Consider the following 17,942-nt stretch of genomic DNA (forward strand, 5'->3'; position numbering starts at 1 on the left):
ATTCTCGATGTCACAGTTATTTTATTTAAATTTAAAAAAAAAAAAAGACAATGCCATTCAAAACACAATATGCAATAAAACATCACAACAACAATTGGGTCTACACATTCAAAAATGTTGATAGCTCAAAAAAATATATTAAAATATGTTATATTGGTTACCTATGCCGTACTTATTATGATATACTTTGTTATTGATATAATACTTTATTTACTTAATCTTTATTTTAAAAGATTTTTTACTTGAACTAGTTACTTTAAATCGAATCAGTCGTGTGATTTTTTCAAAAAATTCTTTCGAGCTACTAAAATATTCTAATGTATAAAATAAGATAGGTAGGTTTTATAAAGTCTTACGAAGGAACTAAATACTTTATATGTAAATACTTAAATAATACATTTGTACACAATTAGATGTCTATTTTTATAAAGAACTTTGGGAAAATTCGACCTGAATGGCTATAAATTCTGTAAAACTTTAGAGAATAAAAGTACCGAATACGCAATATTTTGTTCAATTTGTCAGCTGTCAGATGGGGATTTGCGTTTGTTTCGAAACTTTTTCAAGAGCACCTGGCTTGTTTAAGATTTTCAATTTTATTGTAAAATATCCTTTAAATTTATGTTGTAATTAAGTTACAGATTTAGCTTTAAAACTCTACTTACTTAGGGAAAATGGAATATAAGTAACTAAACATATTGTAACCAAATATAAGTAACTAAAGATATTGTAACCAAAGTAGAAAATTTTAAAGAGTTCTTAGTTTCAGTCACTAATTGAGATCACCAAATAGATGACCAATTTAAAAGGAGAGACTAACGGCCGTATTCACAAACGTTACCATGAGGTCTCACAGTAAGCTTGAACGCATAGTGTAGGTTCCACCAATCAGATCATTGTAAATTGACGTGATACAGTCATCTGATTGGTGGAACGGACACTGTGCGTTCGAGCGCACTATGAGACCTCATAGTAACGTTTGTGAATACGGGTGATAGACATCTTATGAACAAACAGGTAAATTCCAGTGAAGTGCCAAGAAGTAGCTTAAATTTTTTGTCATTCCATTTGGTCCATCCAATTTGGTTTCGTCTATATTTTTCCTTTAGTCTGAGACCTAAATTATTTTATTTTCTCGTAGGTACCTACATCTAGATGCATGTTTATAATTGAGTATTTTGGTGAAGAAGCTCATAATATTGTCTTGAGTGTATTTTTTGCTCACACATATTGCTCACATTGCTTTTATTTTATCAACTTAATGTTAGGCATCTACTATGGCATAAGTAGGTTGAAATTGGACCCAGTTATGCCAAAATGTATCAAACCACGTCACATTGATTTGAAAAAAAATGAAGTTGACTTGCTCGTTGTTCAACTAACTAAAAATAGTTTTAAATGCAAATTGCTATTTGCTTCAGAGCAATTCGCACTCTCAATATGCGTAAGATTAATTTAGGATTTTCTAATAAAAATGAGAATTCTTTATTGTTACTCATTTATGTAGAAAAAAAAAAATTACACTCAAAGTAGTTACACTCAAAATACACATTCAAATATGGAATACACGTTTGTCTAACACAAGGAAAGGCGGCGATACAAGCGGACGTGTACGCGCTACTCACCGACGCCGGGGAACGGCTGCATGCCGGGGTAGGCGGCGTGCTGCAGCGCCGCTTCGCCGTTGGGGATGCCCTGCGCCGTCACCGGGACCGCTGGAATACACCATACAGTGTTAAAGCTTAAGTTTAGTTTCATCATCATCATTATCATATTAACTATATAGATTGGGTGTGAGCAGGATGTCAGCACTCACCTCCAGTGAACGTCCAGTAGACGGCTTCATGCAGTGGCGGCTGTCTGTTGGCGGTCTGCACCACCATGTTTAACCCCGGCATGGTGTGGGCGAATTGAAAAGTGTGATCAGGGTGTCAGTACTCACGTCCAGTGAACGTCTGGTGGATGCCGTTGGTGTAGATGGCGTCCTGCGGCGGCGGTCGTCCGTTGGCGGTCTGCACCACCTTGTTGAACCCCAGCATGGCGGGTGAGGCGGAGAGTGTGAGCAGGGTGTCAGTACTCACGTCCAGTGAATGTCTGGTGGATTCCGTTGGTGTAGACGGCCTCCTGCGGCGGCGGCTGTCCGTTAGCAGTCTGCACAGCCTTGTTGAACCCCAGCATAGCGGGCGAGTTGAAGAGTGTATGCAGGGTGTCATTACTCACGTCCAGTGAATGTCTGGTGGATGCCGTTGGTGTAGACGGCCTCCTGCGGCGGCGGCTGTCCGTTGGCGGTCTGCGCCGCCATGTTGAACCCCGGCATGGTGGGCGAAGGCAGCGACGGCAGAGCACCGTTCAGCGGCTGGGCGCCTGTGCCTATCGCCAGCCCGGTAAAGTTGTCTATATCCCCAAAAGTATATTTTAAATAATCAATCGGGTGATCGGAATCTGATGACAAGCAAATAGGTTTAATGACAAAAGATATAGTGGTGACGTTTTACATCTACATTGTGGGCATAAAAATAACACACTAGGATGATAAGGTATCGCAGACATCGTGTATTTTGTACCTTCAAAGTAGGACATCGTAGATATTTTTTTCAACTTTGAATGATGCAATTTTTACGACCAAGTAAGTAAAACCTGATCAAGGACTGATGTAATGGCATAATTAGAATGACAGTTAAGAAATATACTCAATGGTTCAGAGTGTGTCGAAAATTGGGGACACTCTCTAGGTGCACTTTAATTCAATTAAAGCATAACTTCTCCAACCACCTCGTCGTCTATTGACCAATAAATCAAAGACAGTGTTTTGTGTTTTGTATGAGCTAAGTACTTAGTTTTTCAACAGAAACTTTTCTTAGTTCTACGAGATATTGGTCGAGATAAATTGATCAAGAGATTGGTTGGAGAGAGGTTTGGATAAAAAAGAATAGGGATATTTACCAGAAGTGGGAGGCACAACCGAGTTGGCCATTCCGTTGAGTGCGTGGGAAGCGAGTGCCGTCATCGGGCTAATGTAGCCCTGCGCCGTGGCCGCCACCATCAGCGCTGCTTGTTGCTGGAAGTAATGATTGGATTTGTTAGTGGCTAATACATATGATAAATTAGATTTCTCTTCTTAGGTATTTTCATCACAAACGCTATCGACAGATAAATCGATAGAACATGATTCCCTGTCAGGAATAAACAGAGAAGAAAATAATTTAATTAAGTGAAGATCACAAGAATAACAGGGTCAACAGAGATTTCTTCTTTCTCAAAGGCTGCGAAAACCTCTAACCGAGATGGTTTCCTAGTCGATTTTAGAGGAAATGGTTATTGGCATTGGATTGTGTTAAGGGAGTATAATAATAACGCTAAATGTTTGCTAGCGTTCTGGTTACACTCGTATAGACAGATTTCCTTTACGACAATTATTGTAATACCTGTAAGTCAACTTGTTCAGTGATGACCTGCGCGTAAGTGCCGTACGCGCCGAACTGGTTGAACACGAACGGGTTGAGCAGGCTCATGTTGCCGGCCATCTGCTGCATGCGTCTCAGCTGACGTTCCTTCTCCGTGTCGGCGAACTTTACTACCAGACTTGAAGACGCACCCTGCAACAATGACATTACTTTGATTAGGACATGTTACAACCATGGACTTAACACCATTCCACGCGGGCATGATTCGTATAGTAATTAGATAAGGCTAGCTTTAAGTTTAGTAATATTTTCTTAATACCATGGATACCATAAGAATCCTTAAAAAAGTTTCATCATTAATATTGTAGGTAGTAGTCGCTAAATATAAAATTAATTACGATTTGGTGGGTAGTTACGCAAATAACAAATCACATCAAATCTATTCACAAAATCCTCCTACTCTCTACCTACATAAAAAAAGAAGAAAATAAATCTTGTACAGCCGAAGAAAAATAATAAAATAAAAGCACAAACAAGAAATACTTCAATTATCACTTAATTTGGAGAAGTGTTGAAGCAAAAACGGCCATCTTTCATTACGCCGCGATGCCCAATTGCGATATGAGTTTACCGACCGACAACCCCTCCCCTCCACACTTTTTCTTGTATAAAAAGTTCCCGTTAGTATATATGTATATTTGGAGTTCTGTGTTCCCGTTGTAAAGAATAGGAATCAAAAGTTGTAATCATTGTCCTTTGCTAAGTATTTTGTAAAGCACCTAACTTTAATCTTATTTAGGTACACGCAATTAATTTTATTCGACGTTTTAAATAGCTAAAAAGTCTGGGAGAAGGATTTAGGCAATCAACGTTGACTCCGCTAGCTAATAATTTGATAGTTACCTATCCGACAAACATAGATATGTCCGACAAACGACCAACAAACATAAACATTGCATATATCCTTTGAAAGAATCGTGATATAGTCAATAGTGTATTATTTATGGAAGAGTGGCAAAGTTGTGATAACTGATAACGCATACTTAGTAGGTAGGTATCTATCAACCGATTGCATTGGTCCAAGTCAATAGGTAAGTAATTGCATGGATGATCGACTTTGGTGGTCCGAATTTGGCCTTTCTGTTTCCTCCTTGCCTCGGGCATATTAAGCTGTAGGTCCCAGTTATTGTCACTAATATCTGATAATAACTGTAAAAGCCCAAGAGTCGAAAGCTCTTAGTCAAAATGTATGCTTAAGGATCGGGAAACCCACCGCATTATTATCTCAAGAAAACTCCTACCATTATTTGATTAATGAAAATGTGTCGTGACCTCAGTAATCAGAAATCTTCCGAAATAATGTCACTTTTATTTAACCCTTGAAGAATTCATTAGAAAAGTTAGAATTTAGGTAAAACCCTTTTTGAAAAAATCAAGAAACCCAAATGAGCGACGGATTATCATGCTTAAACATTGCTAAAACTGAAACAATATTCCAAGCTCTAGAGGCGACCGAGATTGGTGTACAACGTTTCCTCGTAAGATTAGATCACTAATATTATTAGACGCTAGGGGTTAGGGATAATGTCTATCGCGTTACCCGCAAAGCTTTTAACATTGGAGCGCTAAGGAGAATCATATAATCCCGGAAATCTGCTTTGGGAATAAAAAACCGATGTTACGCACAACTGTAATGGATTCCTAATAAAAAGGGATTCTATTTTGTCACATCGCGTTTGTCCAAAAAAAGGAGTGCAATGTTTTCAGTATTTTCTGATTTAGGTAAGCCATCGAATACTAGTAGAATACTATAATTATCATAACTAGCTTATTCCCGCGACTTTGTCGACGTGGACTATACAAATTTCAAATCCCTGTTTTACCCTTTAAGGGGGTTAATTTTCAAAAATTCTTTGTGAATGTGTACTTCATATAATAGATATCTGCATGTCAAATTTCAGCCTTGATTTCAGCCCGATCCGTTGTAGTTTCAGCTGTGCCAGTCAGTAGTTTGAACTGGTGCGTTGATAGATCAGTCAGTCAGTTAGTCACCTTTTCCATTTATTTATTAACATATAATATTGATTGGCAGAACACGCGGTCTGCTATAGCCAATTACCTAATGTAGGTTCGTTCCCAAGCCTATACTACTTATGGTAAATTACCAAATTGTATGCTGTAGGTAAAATAGATATAAAAATACTCTATAAAAAGATAATTATTGATTTATTAAATAGCGGAAGTACAATAATGACAGTCGCTGAGCGATAGAAAATTCTTGAGACATAGCACTAGACCCAGAAACCGGTTATCTGACAGTCTCTATATTATAATATCTGCAATATTTACCTCCCTTTTAAGGAAAACAATCACAATAAACAAACTAGAACGTTTCCACCCGCAAGAGTGAAAAATAAATGAACCCATCATTAGCAAAACACACAAACGCCTCAGAAAACGAGGCCCGAGCGTCCTTAAAAATGCAAGCGTCGGCCCGGAGGCAATTCCGCAGCACTACAATGCGGGAGCTGAGTACGGCGCATTCATTATGTATTTGCCAACTGCGGAGCAAAAATATCGCTCTGTAGGCTCGGGAGCAACAGGTCTCTCTCCCCGATGCAACAAGTCCTGGGCCGCCGTCCAAAAATGCAGCGCCCGCCGCAGAACTTGCCAGTAATAGTTTCCTTCGCTTTGGCTAATTGACTATGCTTTGAATGTTAAGTGCCTGGCTTTTGCGACGCGTTTTTGGGGCGAGGCGGCTTTTTTATTATGTTCAACAAAGTAATTTTAATATAAAATTTTTATATATAGGGTTCTGGGTTGTTTAAGATTGATTTAGTAGTTATTATGTCTTCGAAGTTTTAGGAAATTGATGATAATTGCAAAAATCTTTTAATAGTTAAGTCATTGCATCTTTGCACAACTTAAATTCAGAATTAAAATACATGAATTGATAAGTAGTAATTATCGATAGAGTAGGTATATTTTATGGATGAACAATAAATCAAGGACGGTGTGGACGCAGTGACTAATTAATTGGATAGTAATGAATGAAAGAAATAAACATGCAAGCTAAAGTGACATGGGTACACCATGCTTGTCATAGGATCTGAAAAGTCCTAGGGTGGAGACCCCATACTGGTATGTAGGTAGGCGTATAGCGTGGGGCCTCCTTCGGCACGATGGACTGCAGGAGTCCCCCAATAAGGGAGGCCTATGTTCTTAGTGAACTTCCACGGGCTATGATGATAATGATGATGATGAAATAAATATGAATGTGAGAATTGTTATAGGTTTTGTCTTAGTTTAGTCTTGCTGGTTCTTCTCGGTAGGAAAGGCATTCCGAACCAGTGGTAGATGCTTTTGACGATTCAAAAGAACTTGTAAAAGTCTAATTGAATAAAAATATTTTGAATTTGAATTTGAATTTAGGTAAGTACCTACTATTAGAAACAATACCTATACCTTTGTATTGCATGGCGTTAGTCTAGTATTATTCTAGTAGTTAGTAATAGTAGTATGTTATTCTAGTAGCCGCGAGCTACTTAAACGGGTAGTATCTACAATTCCACGTAGACGTATCTATCTGAAGTAATGCAAAATTACGTTCAATCCCAGACAAAAATGTAAAATAAACTTTATTCGAGTTCAAATAAAATCCAACTTTATTTGTCCCGTTTTTCATAAAACAAACCACTCTTTCAGTACGTGGCGGCGCATCGGAATATGGAATAATTCCTGGATTATTTATTCCGAGTGCGATTCCATTGTTTGCGTTACAAATGTTTACAGTCAATATTTGGAGGTTCGGTGTTGCTGTTTTAATTTCGAAAGTAAACCCCATTTCTTTGCTGACGCGGTTTTGAATTAATTAAGCGATGAAAATGATGAAATGCTTTTATGTGGTGTTGAAAATGTTACCATACCTGTCATGTTCATCATCATCTTAATCTGTCACCAGCATACTACTGGCACAGGTCGCCTCTCAGAGTGAGAAAGTTTTAAGCCATAGTCAGCCACGCTGACCAAGTGCGGATTGGCAGACTTTTAATCGTTATTATGGCAGTTTAGGTATATATTATATAAGTACTGGGCATCATATTATCTATACTACTAATAAATAAAATTGGAGTGTCTGTCTGTAATTTCGAAATAACTACCTCATATTAAGCTCATATGGTTATTTGAACGATACCAACACTGAATCACACGTTTTTAAAATTTTTGTCTGTCTGTCTGTCTGTCTGTCTGTCTGTCTGTCTGTTTGAAAAGGCTAATCTTGGGAACGGCTGAACCGATTTTGACGGGATTTTCACAGACAAGTAGAGAATTGACCAGGGAGTAACATAGGCTACTTTTTTAACCGACTTTCAAAAAGGAAGTTGTGTTTTTCTACCTATGTACATCGAAATCTCCGAGATTTCTGAACCGATTTGCGTCATTTCTTTTTTAATCGATAGAGGAACTTTGCGACATTGTTTCATAAAAAATTTGGAGTCCTCAATCCTGATGCTGCAGGGGATCTGACCAATCCACGCGGGCGAAGCTGCGGGCATCAGCTAGTAGTTATAATATAAAACTTGTTTAGTATGGATTTTATAACGCCAATTTGCTGCATCTGCGGCATCCCTTAACGAGGTCCAAGACCCATCGTTACAGTAATATCCCATTAAAATAATGTTCTTTTATAATCATTCATCATCTTTCATCGTTGTATTACAATCTAATTCGTATCAAAAATAACTGCAATTTTCGAAAGTAATCCTAATACCTAATCAGCTTTGTACATAAATCTGAAGCTGAATACATCAGTATTTATGTAATGGAAGTTACTACGCCAAAGTTGGCATTGTCTACGGAGGCTCGGTACATAGCCAAAAGTACAAAATACTCGCTAAATGGATTTGGCTGAGTAACTTTGTTAAAGTTGAGCGCTACCTACAGTAATTTAAGCGAATTATTTGCCTTATCTTAATATTTAAATTCGTTTTATAATTTGTTTAATTACTTAATAGGTAGTAAAGTTCTTTCCGGAGAGGCGTGTTAGGGATCTTCGTGGACTACTCCGGCCATTTCCAAATTGGATTGGGGTTTCTATGCCGCCAAATCCACTCGGGCGAAGGTACTAGGCATTTTATTATATTTCAATAAAACGAAGAGCTCTTTCAACACGTCCATGTAATTTAGGTTCAAATCACAGAGAGAGAGAGGCATAATACATTTTTGACAGATCAACTAGATTAGATAGATAACAAAAGTTTAGTGATGTGAAAATACTAAACAAGTGTAAATTAAAAATTTAAAACACCCCCGACAAGTGAAGGTTACAGTAACTAGAAAAGAGCTGATAACTTTCAAACGGCTGAATCGATTTTCTTGGATTAAAGCTAAGAACACTCTCGATCAAACCACCTTTCAAACAAAAAAAAAACTAAATTAAAATCAAATTAAAATCGGTTCATTAGTTTAGGAGCTACGATGCCACAGACAGATACACAGATACACACGTCAAACAGAACACTTTTCTTTTTGGGTCGGGGGTTAACAAGGCGTTTCTGGGAGGTATGCAGGCCTAATTGAGACATCAGTGTATTATGCTGGTTAAGCGACATTGTCCCAGATCGGTAACTGGATTTATAAATTGCTACCTAAAAATATCATTAAGAGGTTTTTACAAAGTTTTTTGGAAACAAATAATGTTTAAGTAACAATGACCGCCAAAATTTTTGGCTGGCATTAGAACCCTACAATGTGTGTATTTTGACCAACTTTTTTCACTTGCATCACGGTTCCATTGCTAGTTTTCAGTAAGAATGTCGTATGCGCCGTGCAAAGCGTCGCTTACGAGTTTCATTGGTTGGTTATTTATTGCCGCCCAACATTTGACGTGCGGCCGTCGGCGTCGACATAAACCATTCTCTGTCCGACCCCCTCCCTGTACCCGTCTTGCATTCATCGAAGACTGGCAGAGATGGATTACATCTCTATTGAATTTGACTGGCTACCAATTTTAAGTCTATAGGGACAGCTTCTGATTAACTAAAACTCTATCTTACACAGACAGGTAGAGTTTAATAATTATTAGAAGTCATGGTTTTGAATTCAAAGAAAAGGAAAAATCTCATGAGATTTCTCCTTTTCTCTAAATTATTGAATAAGGTATGAATACCTTATTCAATAATTTAGTATTACTAGAGGATGCCCTCGACTTCGTCCGCGTGAATTTCGGTTTTTAAAGATCCCATGGGAACTATTTGATTTTCTGAGATAAAAAGTTGCCTATGTCAATTGCAGGCACGCAAGCTACCTCGGTTCCTTTCATGCAAATCGGTTGAGCGGATGGGTATTTAGGAACCCCGTGGGAACTCTTTGATTTTCTGGGATAAAAAGTAGCCTATGTCCATCCCGGGATATAAGCTAACTCTGTACCTTTCCTTAAAATCGGTTAAACTGTTGGGCCGTGAAAATGTAGCAGACAGACAGACAGACAGACACACTTTCGCATTTATAATATTAGTATGGATTAGTGAAACCCCGTGCAATAGTTTTTGAGATATATACATATAGTTATATACCTACAGAGAAACTCAGCGGATGGACTTTGTTTTACAATGTGTTGTAAAGCAGTGATAGTGATAACTGTACTGAATTATACGATGGTGGATGGACGATGGTACTCCATCACTCCATTGTTCGTCATCTTCCTGTGTAGAGGCAGTAAGTCCCCATTATTTAGTGCTGATCGCGATCTGTCGTCCGTCCGTACGCAGTACGCATAAACCATCCCGTTGTTTGCTCCCGTCTTACGCTATTCAGCGGGCGACGGAGACCTTCGAATTATGAATGTCTTCGAGATCATATCTCTGTAATGTATCTCACTATAGCATCCCGATCACTACGCAAAGTGTGTCTGTTTGTTGGTGTGTTCTTCAATCACGCCGTAACACGCATGCCTGAGAGTTCACCATAATGTTTTCAAAAGTGTGTGACGTCTGCTCAATCCTGACACATAGGTAATATTTTTACCCGACTGCGGCAAAAAGAAGGGTTATGATTTTAGCAGTCTATGTATGTAAGTGTGTCCCACCGTCGTGCCTAAACTACTGGACCGATTTTGATGAATGAGGTGTCAATTGACTCGTTGTAAAGTTCCGGGTGACATAGGCTATATTTTATACGAAAAAATAGACCTAATAACGGATGTTACATCATAAAAAGTGGAGGTCTTCAAGATTTTTTTTTCTATTGTATCGGCATATGGCAAATGAAAGCCCATGAATATAAATGTACCTACTACAACATTAAAATATACCACGCGAAAGAAAAATAATTTTACTCTAATATTTTATCGTTTATTAAAACGATCGCAGTCGGGTTTTAGTTTTCAACTTTATCTTGTTATAAAAAATAGATTCAGAGGTCCACATCAAAACACTACATTACCAATCAGTTGCACCAAAAAGTGACATTTACAAAATATGTATATCTCACGGCAATGAAATCCAAAATATTTATTCAATTTACCTATAATTTACCTACCCAATAAGACGTTAGCAGGTATTATCCTCAAAATTTACTTTCTACGCTAGTTTTTGAAACAAAATTTATTCGTCGTCTCTTGAAGTCCCAGTAGAAGTAGAGTAGTAGTTGCGCGCCTCATCAGCCCGTTCTCGCGAAATACAATTAAAACTTTGCCGTGAAAGAAAATAACTTCCCGGTCAAAAGTCACTTGGACGAAAAACATTATTTTCCGGCGACACTCGCCTTTATGTAAAATACTCTCGTTGCGAACTACGAACTAGTAAAAAATAGTTGAAAATAGTTAGGACTAGCGACTCGCCCCAGCTTCGCCTGGGTGAAATTTCTGAAACAACTTTCTTGGTGGGGCCGCTAGCCGGCACGCTGGCCTGGTGCGAATTGGCAGACTTCACACACCTTTCAGAAAATTATGGAGAACTCTCATGGCATGCAGATTCTCTCACGATGTTTTCCTTCACCGTTAAAGCAAGTTAGTTATATATTTTAGTTGCCAAAAACGCACAAAGCTCTAAAAAGTTTATAATATTAAAGATAATCTGATTGACTGAAACATTAACATACCGTAGGTCGTAGATTTTCACTAAGAAAGGTTTATGAAAAAATCTAAAGGCATTTAAAAAAACTCGCGAGAAAAGCTAGTAATTTATAAGTATCAGCACGGGCTTTACCTATTAGAGCAGAATAAAGTACTGTATCACTTTAGTAAAATACGTAGCTGCTGCTAGATACGTTAATTAAGCAACATGCAAATTAGCTAAAGAGTGTTTCACAGTATCCTTACAAATTCCGTCACCTCACACGCCTACTAGCACGTATAGTGGTGCGAGTTTAGCGTGCATGGCAGCGATAGCACGGTGCAGATATGTTCAACATAATGTTACACAGTGTCTGTAGTGGGAATACGGTATGCATGTGCTACAGCTAGGGCGACCATAGTACTCTGAACACAGGAATAATCTGAACCGCCATTATATTTTGGCGCGTACAGGCTATACGAACTATAGATATCATAGACATGCGAAAATAATAATCAGTACGGTTACTTTGAAGAAAATAGAATAAAAGATATTTAAAATAATGTAAAATATATAAAAAAGGTATTAAAATAAACCGCCCCACAAAAATGGGTGTAAAGTTCAGGCTTTACAGTGCCCGGCAGGAAATATTGAAACTTAGATAGATTGAACTTTAGAAAGAGATTTCGGCTTCGCTCTCACACCTATTTGACGTTTGGTCGATCTCACCTACAGAGACAACGCTCTACGAAACAGTTATCTCTTTCTAAAGTTTTATGACTGTGGAAGCAACTGGACACTAAACATCTTGACGTATGCGCGGGGAGTGGCTGATTTCATACTAGTCATATAGAAATCAAATGTTCTTTTTTTTTTTTTAAGAATATTAGCCATGTTAAATGACTAATGTTCCCCTTTCCTCTCCAACTAAGCGTCAGGCTTGTGCTAGGAGTAGGTACGACAATAGTGCAACGGGCGGGGTTTGAACCGTCGACCTTTTCGGTTTTCAGTCCACTCCTTTACCGGTTGAGCTATTGAGGCTCTCATTAGTAGCTTGTATCCGACACAATTAATCTTGAAGCTTAGAAAGATTGGAGTCCCGACTTTCTCCTCGATGCGTGGGCCGCCCTAGCTGTGGTGTCAGTTGATAGCTACCCGCAAGCCTTGTCCCTTGCATATTAGGCCGCATTGTATGTGATTTGTCCACCGTGAAATTCTACACGGGCCCTAGTTAGAGCACATTGTTGTGAGCTTAATTATAGTGCGGAAATTAATTTCGGGGAAATTGTTAACAATGTTTGGGCTTGAATTCCTGTTAATTGCCGTGTTTCGTGTGTTTTGCCTGGACTGTTAACAATTGTCATTTTGAAAGTGGCCGAACTTTGCATTCGTTTGCAGGGAATAGAAAGGAAAACTGAACAACAATAGATATTTAATGATACTTAGAATGTTTTCTTTATTATTTAATCCATTGAAGGTAGGTATTTTTATATCAACCTGTCAAGCAGCAATGTCGAACCAACCAACTTCGGTGGCTTTCATTCAGTGTAAGAGACTGAGTTGGCGAATCACCTAGCAGGTTTATGTTATAAATGACCCCCAGCCAAAATATCCTCATGATACATCGAAGATACTCGTAGTAGCTATCTCATAATTCGCACCCTTTGTCTCTTAATAATTTCGAGTAGGCTTAATAATTCTGCCGACCAATCGCACCTCGCTATTTGTGTTTCAATTAAGTGAGAGCGGATCTGCGGTCTCGCCTCCATGATTACATTAATCGGAATATCAAACTATAATCTCGGCGTTGTTTAACTTTAGTGGGCTTCCGAATTATTGCGAATATAATTCGGAATTGCGTGTTCATAGTTCTCGCTTTGATTAAGGTTCAAATGTTTCAATTAAGTGTACTTGTAACTTGTACAAAACAATACAATAGGTATATTCAGCATCAGTTTTCCCCTCCAATTTTAACATGGGTACCTTCAATCAAGAGTGGATAGGCATTTCTAGGCCAGCGCGCTCCATCTTAAGCTGCATCATCACTTGCCAGTAGGTCTGATTGCAGCCAAGTGCTACTTTAAAAATTAAAAAAAAATACCTTAGTCTACCGCCCGATAGAAGGACACTGTTTGAGATGAAAGGCGCACCTTTATATAACTGGTACACCTTTAAAACCTTTTTGCCCCGGAGGAGGTTCTGAAGAGGCGAGAACGTGAATTTATAGCGTGCGGTTTAGGGACATCGCCCACGTTGACTTTTCATAGCGATCTTGAATACGATTCTCAATCGCGATAGTAGCGGTACGGAACCCCGTACAAAGTTGTGGGCCAGCGACGTATCGTTACTGTATTCGCTGCAAAAAGCCTAGGTGGGCGATCTCCCAAGCCACGCTGATTGCGTTAGAACTTGACGTCCTGCCCTGCAGTTACTATCGTGCTACCTTTTCAAGTTGTGTGTGTTTCAGACTATAAATTTGGTCAGGCCTAGAGCTACATCGTTATATTAAATCCTTTCTGTATTTGTATTATTATGGTTTTGCTGGTCCATGTCAGCAACATTTAAGGCAATAATGTTTATGACAATAATCATTAAATAGGTGGGAAAATGTTTGCAAAGAGAAAAGAGAAACAACTTCATATCAAAATCAGACCCAAGCAGTGCCGACAGAGCTTTAATGGTCTGAAACAGATTTAACTGTGCCAGATTTGTCGAAAACCTCGCCGGAGTTAACGGTCCCGGCCGAAAACCGCCTCAGTGTAATTGCAGCTTTACTTTATTTTATTGCGCTGAAACGTTGGCCCAGTCAAAACCCTCCGACTCCGTATAAACTATAAAGATAATCGTACATCTATTAACACCCGCCGTACGCGCTCTACGATACATATGTATTTTTGACCCCCGACCCAAAAAGAGGGGTGTTATAAGTTTGACGTGTGTATCTGTGTATCTGTCTATGGCATCGTAGCTCCTAAACTAATGAACCGATTTTAATTTAGTTTGTTTTTGTTTGAAAGGTGGCTTGATCGAGAGTGTTCTTAGCTATAATTCAAGAAAATCTGTTCAGCCGTTTGAATGTTATCAGCTCTTTTCTAGTTACTGTAGCCTTCACTTGTCGGGGGTGTTAAACATTTTTAATTTACACTTGTTGATAGATTTAATATACTCTTTTGAATGACATAAGTGCATAAGATGCGACGTAAATCTAGGCGTCGTTATTAGACCCTTTCCCCATGCGCACTCTTGAAGTTCGTCAAAGAATTTTGCGCCTATCCAGGGTGGTGGTCTATGGCCTATTTTGAGAGGAGATTTGTACTCAGTACTGCACTGGTGATGGTTGATCGTGGTGATGATGTACTGCATTGCGCAAGTAAGACATGGGCGCGTTTGGAACCCTCGTAGCTTAGTTAATTAACTATCACCGTTTACATCATTATCTTACAAATCCAACAAGTGACAATCAAAAAATGTACAATGTTACCTATTTTAAATAAATTATTTGACTTTGACTTTGGCTGTTTGTTACTAGTCTTAGCAGAAGGCAAGAAAAATGCGACGAATTAAGGCTTGCTGCTAGATGTGCCAACAGCTTTACCGTATTACAGTGTTGTAACGCTGGCCCGTCTAATACCTTCGTAAAATAGCGGCTAGTGTCGAAGGCAGCGCTTAAAAGCATTGTTGCTTGAAAGCCTTCTCTAGCGTTGAGGTTAGTCTTAGAAGACGGCCCGGATACGACCCAAATACGATCCTGACAGTATTCAGATATGCGGTTGAATGAAACTGTTGCCTATCACGTTTCAATTTACAAATAATTCAATTTCACCACCTAGGGCTGAGTTATATTTTGCCGTTTACCTAAATTAACATAGGTCCGCAATGGATTGCGATGATGTAGAAATTGATGATGTATGCGTCTCCAAAATTCGTATAAGGTAGTTTTAACTTCGGTAATGTAATTCTATTTACCAACATAGGTAGGCTTTCTTCAAATTAAGTAATTTTCATTCATAATTACACTGTCAAATAAGAAATTGAAAGACGATAATGAGAATTTTGTATTTAATCCTAATTTCGTTGATGGAAGATTTGAGTGGAGCCTAAACTCCTGTCGAGAAGTTTCTCGGATCCCCGACCAGCTAATGAAGACGGAACTCAATTTCCCGGCGGCGGATGCCAACGAGAGAACTTTTATAACACTCTCTTTTGACTTTTTGAGTTTGCTCAACTGCGAAAAACTAAAGTCTCTATGGTATAGTGTCTACCTAAGTAGGTACTCTTTCTTTTGTTCTTTGTATAATCCACAGAGATTGCTTGCATTTTGAAGACGAACTACTTACTATATTTCTTTACCGCGAGAAATTTTTTCGTTTACACTAAGGGGGATTTCCCTAAGGGCAAAGTAGACGTTTTTAGTGACTGGTCATTTTACATTTCGGAATTGTTGTAGTTTTTTTAACAAAGTCATGTACCTAGCTTTAGCGAAGTCATGTTCTTACACGAACATCTTCAACTTTTTCTTCGTGCCAGGAGCGTCATCACAGTTTACAACAGTTAGGGAACTTGTAGCAAAACGATGAGGCTTCGGCGTCACTGGCAAGCGTCAAATGTTACCTACATTTGACGCTACGCTATGAAACAACTATTTGTCCTTGACTGACTTCACGTCACCCATAGCTGACAGGTCGTCGATTCAGCATCAAACCGAGAGATCCCTCACTCTAGTTCTATCTGTCATCTGTCATAAGTTTTGTTAAACTCAAGTTTACGTTTATCACTTTAACCGTACCGTATACCTACTTATAAAATAATAAGCAATATCGTAGAGTATGAGCGGCTGGCTCGACAAACGTTTATTTATTCGAAATTCGGCCTGCAATAACTGCCTCTTGTATTATTCATCGGCCAATTATAGTAAAAGGAGTTTTCTGTTTCTTCCGCACTCGGCATCTCGGGCAGGGCCAAGTGGGCTTGTTTACTTCGACAATTGATTCCACCTCCGTACCTATTCTCATTCTTTAATAAGAGATCAAACGTGAATTTATTTTCAAAGACTATCCCATTGTAGGCGGTGGTTTTAGGTGCTTTTGATGGGCCGATCGGTTTTGGTGAATTTCGTAATGTAATTCCTAACTGACCTATTATACTATTGAAGACGTTTAGAACGAATAATTTCTTTTAGATTTTTCCTTTCGTCTATTATCTCTATTGTATAGTGAACTTACAATCGATCAAAGAAATGAACTAAGTAGGTACTTACTTATTGTACTTTATGTTTACTATTTTTTCTCTATAGTGTGATGCCATTCAATAAATTGAAGGAAGCACTCATGCATCATACCTAGACCTTAGATGAATAAGAAACCAGACCAAGCTTATTACAATAATATTATATCAATAGAGGTTTTATTCAATTTAAACTGTTGTTTGAAATAGCACTATTTGATGTTCGATATAATATATACTTACCTACCTCAGAATTGGTTTTGGTTTATTGGCTGAACCGATTTTCTTCGATTATAGCTAAGAACACTCTCGATCAAGCCACCTTTCAAACAAAAAAAAAACTAAATTAAAATCGGTTCATTCCTTTAGGAGCTATGATGCCACAGACAGATACACAGATAGGTACACACGTCAAACTTATAACACCCCTCTTTTTGCATCGGGGTTAAAAACCAGAGCAGTTATCTACTTTAAAATTGATTTATATAACAACCTGTACTTCCATTAGATACACTGGGGTTAATAAGATCTAAAAGAACGAGGTTTATACCCCCTTAATTAAGGAAGCAAACCAACATAAGCCGTGCGGTAAACCCGGATACGTCGCAGCTCGGCTCGAGCTGGGGTATAGACTATAGATCTAACTAGCGTCGCCTTTATTGCCGTACTAAAGTTTAAAAGATTCCAATTACCACAGCCAGCTATGCCTAGACACAAGAGCTACATACCGCACACAAAGCCTTGCATTGGTATACCTTTAACTATGCCTTTACTAGTCAAATCAGCGACTTTTTATCAAAACGCTCGCTTATTATGGGAGCTTGTATGAAATACACAGATGTGACGTCATACACGTTTGACGTAGGTACGTTTTTTAGACCCCGACCCAAAAAGAAGAGTGTTATAAATTTGACGTGTGTATCTGTGGCATCATAGCTCCTAAAGTAATAAACCGATTTTAATTTAGTTTTTTTTTTGTTTGAAAGGTGGCTTATATCCAAGAAAATCGGTTCAGCCGTTTGAAAGTTATCAGCTTTTTTCTAGTTACTGTGACCTTCACTTCAATTTACAGTCGATAATTTAAAATGGTTAGCAAACTGAAAACTAGCAGCGAATGTGGGTTTTACGAATTTTGGACGAACCTCTATTTAATGATTAAGTACTAAGAAATAATTTAATTTTGACCCAGGCATCGTCCGCATTAAGGTGATGCCCACTTAGGAGGTAACTTTAAAGAGCCGCAAATATTTTTCCTTCATTT

The 17,942-nt window shown here is 38.4% G+C and overlaps 1 protein-coding gene across 7 annotated transcripts in view; it reads right to left on the minus strand.

Annotated features, from left to right (window-relative positions):
- LOC123869656 (CUGBP Elav-like family member 4) overlaps positions 1-17,942 on the minus strand; it is an 895,280-nt gene that overhangs the window by 6,523 nt on the left and 870,815 nt on the right. For 5 of the 7 annotated variants that reach the window (XM_045912646.1, XM_045912645.1, XM_045912651.1 and 2 more), the window contains 4 exons: positions 3,426-3,596; positions 2,944-3,058; positions 2,221-2,442; positions 1,626-1,715 (listed from right to left, as the gene is read on the minus strand). In XM_045912646.1, the coding sequence (XP_045768602.1) occupies positions 1,626-1,715; positions 2,221-2,442; positions 2,944-3,058; positions 3,426-3,596 (598 nt within the window). The remainder of the gene's footprint in view (positions 1-1,625; positions 1,716-2,220; positions 2,443-2,943; positions 3,059-3,425; positions 3,597-17,942) is intronic. The other 2 variants (XM_045912648.1, XM_045912647.1) reach the window with 1 other exon arrangement.

This window comes from Maniola jurtina, chromosome 11 (genome assembly GCF_905333055.1).
Source record: "Maniola jurtina chromosome 11, ilManJurt1.1, whole genome shotgun sequence".
In the NCBI taxonomy this organism is placed as follows: Eukaryota; Metazoa; Arthropoda; class Insecta; order Lepidoptera; family Nymphalidae; genus Maniola; species Maniola jurtina.